We start from the raw sequence: 2720 nt of genomic DNA, 5'->3' as shown, positions 1-2720 counted from the left end.
GGACACCAGTCCCCGTGTCACCCCCTCCATCCCAGCCTGCGCACCGGGGACCTCACACCCAGCCCGGGATCGGCATCGAGCAGCGAACTTCAACCCTGAGGGCTCCGAGATGCTCAGGGGATCCCAGGGAGCTGGTCTCTGCCTCCCCACGCCAATCCCTGCTCCCACAGGACCTCTGCATCCCTCTGCAGAGCATCCCAGTGCGGCACGCCCGGGATATCCCCCACCTACCCAGGATGACGCCGTTGGGTGCTGCCGGCGGCTGCCAGATGAGCCGCACCAAGGTGGTCCTCACTTCAGGAAAGAGGAGCCCCACGGGGGGCCCGGGCACTGCAGGGGGAGAGATTGGGGTCAGGGGGAGTGGGGAAAAGTGCCAGATCCCATCCCCTGGGAATGGGAGCCCTGCGTGTCCTTGGCAGGGGGAGAGGGATCGCCCCAGAGAACAGGGATACGATGGGAATAGGCACCCAGGGGACCCCCAGCCCACCCAGGTGCTGTCACCCACCATCATCCAGCGTCCTCTCGAGGACAGGAGGCCGGCTGGGGACACCATCACCGATCCTGGTGAAGGCCAGCACCCGGATCTCGTACAGGGTGTACTTGGCCAGCCCGGTGAGCTGGGCACTGCGGGAGGCATTGCCCTCCGCCAGCCAGAACTGGGCACGCGCCTCCGAGCCCTTCTCCTTGTACAGCACCTGCAACACAGCCCGTGTGACACGGCCGGGCCAGGCTGGCACTGACGGGCACCAGCTCCTGGGGGCGGCGCAGCTGGGGACCCTGCAGCCTGCGGGGTGGCTCCCCCAGGGAAAGTTCTGCTTCCCACGGGCAGGGGCTCACCTTGTAGCCCAGGACGAGCCCGTTGCAGTCGGCCTCAGGAATGTCACTCCATCGGCCCGTCAGGCTGCTGGAGGAGGTGGCCACTGCCGAAATATTGCTGGGGCCGGGGGAGGGGGCTGGAGAGGGGTGACAGAGAGGGTCAGTGGCCAGACTGGCCGAGGGGGGGGCCCCGCGCCCAGATGGGCAGCAATACCTGACTCCCGGGTGCGTCCCAGCACTGAGGGGCTCCAGGGCCCTGAGCCGATGGCGTTGAAGGCCTGGACCTGCACCCGGTACTCCGTCCACTCCTCCAGGTCCTCGATGGTGAATTCCCGCTCCACGCGGTCACGGATCACGTGGAGCACCGGCTGCCCCTGCCCGTCCGCCCGCGCATACCGGATCCTGTACCCCACCGAGTCGGGGTTCCCGTTGTACTCCTGCTCCAGGAGGGGCTGGCAGGGACAGGCGCTGTCACTCGGGGTGTCCCACAGCCCCCCAGCTCCATCCCTCTTCAGCCCATGCAGGCACAGCCCCCCTGTCCCCCCTCACCATCCAGCGCAGCCACAGGCTGGTCTCGCTGGCCGTCCTCAGGGTGACATTTGCAGGAGCCATGTCCGGGGGTGCTTGGAGGGTCTGGATCCTCCGGGAGGGCAGGCTGGGGGGGCTGGTGCCCACGATGGTCACCTGCCGCATGCGGAAGCTGAGAGAGGAGAGGGGGTCACGGTGTGGGGCGAGAGGGCTCGAGTCCCCTGGGGAGGACAATGAGGGGGGTCACGGTGAGGACAGGATGGGGATGACACCGAGGCACCGTCCTGGCACTCGCCTGTAGAAGGTGTAGGGCTTCAGGTTGGGCACCTCCATGGAGCGGGTGTCGGGCTCGTTGGTCAGCTGATGCACGAGCCCCCACTCCTCGGCCTCGCCATTCTGGCCCATCTGTGGGATGGCAGTGGGGTGAGCTGCACCCCCAGCACCCCCTGACCCCCTGTCCTGAGCCACCCCGTACCTGTGCCTCCACCTGCCAGCGGGAGATGGAGGTTTTGCCATCGTAACCCGGGCGAAACTGGATGGTGACGGAGCGGGGGCCGATGTTGGAGATGCCCAGGTTGGTGGGGGCACCAGGCAGCTCTGTGGGGACAGGGCAGGGCGGGTGGCACCGGCCACTTGTCCCCAGCACCGCCCACAGCCCCCCAGCACCCCAACACCACCCTGCTCACCTGGGGGGACCCCTGAGGAGATGGTGGAGGACGAGACCTGTCCCTGTCCCTTGGAGGTCATGGCGGCCACCTCGATGGTGTAGGTGGTGAGGGCGGTGAGGCCGGTGACGCGGTACTCCAGGGTGACGTTGGGCAGGTAATGGGTCACCCGCGTGTTGGTGCGGTTGTACTCCTCCCACGAGATCCGGTACCCTGGAATGCACCCCTGTGTCACCTCCCCCAGTCACCCACCCCCGGGGGCTGAGAGGGGACAGGGGTGGGACAGGACAGGTGGGAGATGCTGCGGGGTGGGAAGAGGACAGGAGAAGGGGGGGGTTGCTGTGGGGGAGGAAAAGGACACGTGAGTGATGCTGTGGCGTGGGAATGTGACAAAGGGGGGATGGTGCAGGGTGGGAATGGGACACGGAACGGGGGAGATGCTGTGGTGTGGGCAAGGGAGCAATGATGGAGCCGATACCTGCTGGTGGTCCCTTACCTGTCAGGATCCCATTCTTCTCCAGCGGCTCCTGCCAGCTGACCTTCAGGGACGTATCCAGGATATCACTGAAGCTGAGGTGTCCCACGGGGCCAGGCACTGCCCAAAGACACCCAGACTCAGCACCCAAGTGCAGGAGCCCTCGGCACCCACGGAACCCCCGCGAGGAGCGAGCAGGGAGGGGGCTCCCCTTGGACGGGGCTCCCCGGGGCTCG

The 2720-nt window shown here is 67.1% G+C and overlaps 1 protein-coding gene across 1 annotated transcript in view; it reads right to left on the bottom strand.

Moving 5' to 3' along the window:
• SDK2 (sidekick cell adhesion molecule 2) overlaps nt 1-2720 on the bottom strand; it is a 54858-nt gene that overhangs the window by 8686 nt on the left and 43452 nt on the right. Inside the window, exons 21-29 of the mRNA XM_017730777.1 lie at nt 2506-2605; nt 2031-2222; nt 1820-1941; nt 1640-1749; nt 1366-1516; nt 1031-1268; nt 838-953; nt 506-695; nt 59-330 (exon numbers count right to left, since the gene is read on the bottom strand). Of these exons, the coding sequence (XP_017586266.1) occupies nt 59-330; nt 506-695; nt 838-953; nt 1031-1268; nt 1366-1516; nt 1640-1749; nt 1820-1941; nt 2031-2222; nt 2506-2605 (1491 nt within the window). The remainder of the gene's footprint in view (nt 1-58; nt 331-505; nt 696-837; nt 954-1030; nt 1269-1365; nt 1517-1639; nt 1750-1819; nt 1942-2030; nt 2223-2505; nt 2606-2720) is intronic.

This window comes from Corvus brachyrhynchos, unplaced genomic scaffold (genome assembly GCF_000691975.1).
Source record: "Corvus brachyrhynchos isolate BGI_N302 unplaced genomic scaffold, ASM69197v1 scaffold340, whole genome shotgun sequence".
Taxonomy (NCBI): Eukaryota; Metazoa; Chordata; class Aves; order Passeriformes; family Corvidae; genus Corvus; species Corvus brachyrhynchos.
Note: the sequence above shows the minus strand (reverse complement) of the source record. Positions and strands in the feature narration are given on the sequence as shown.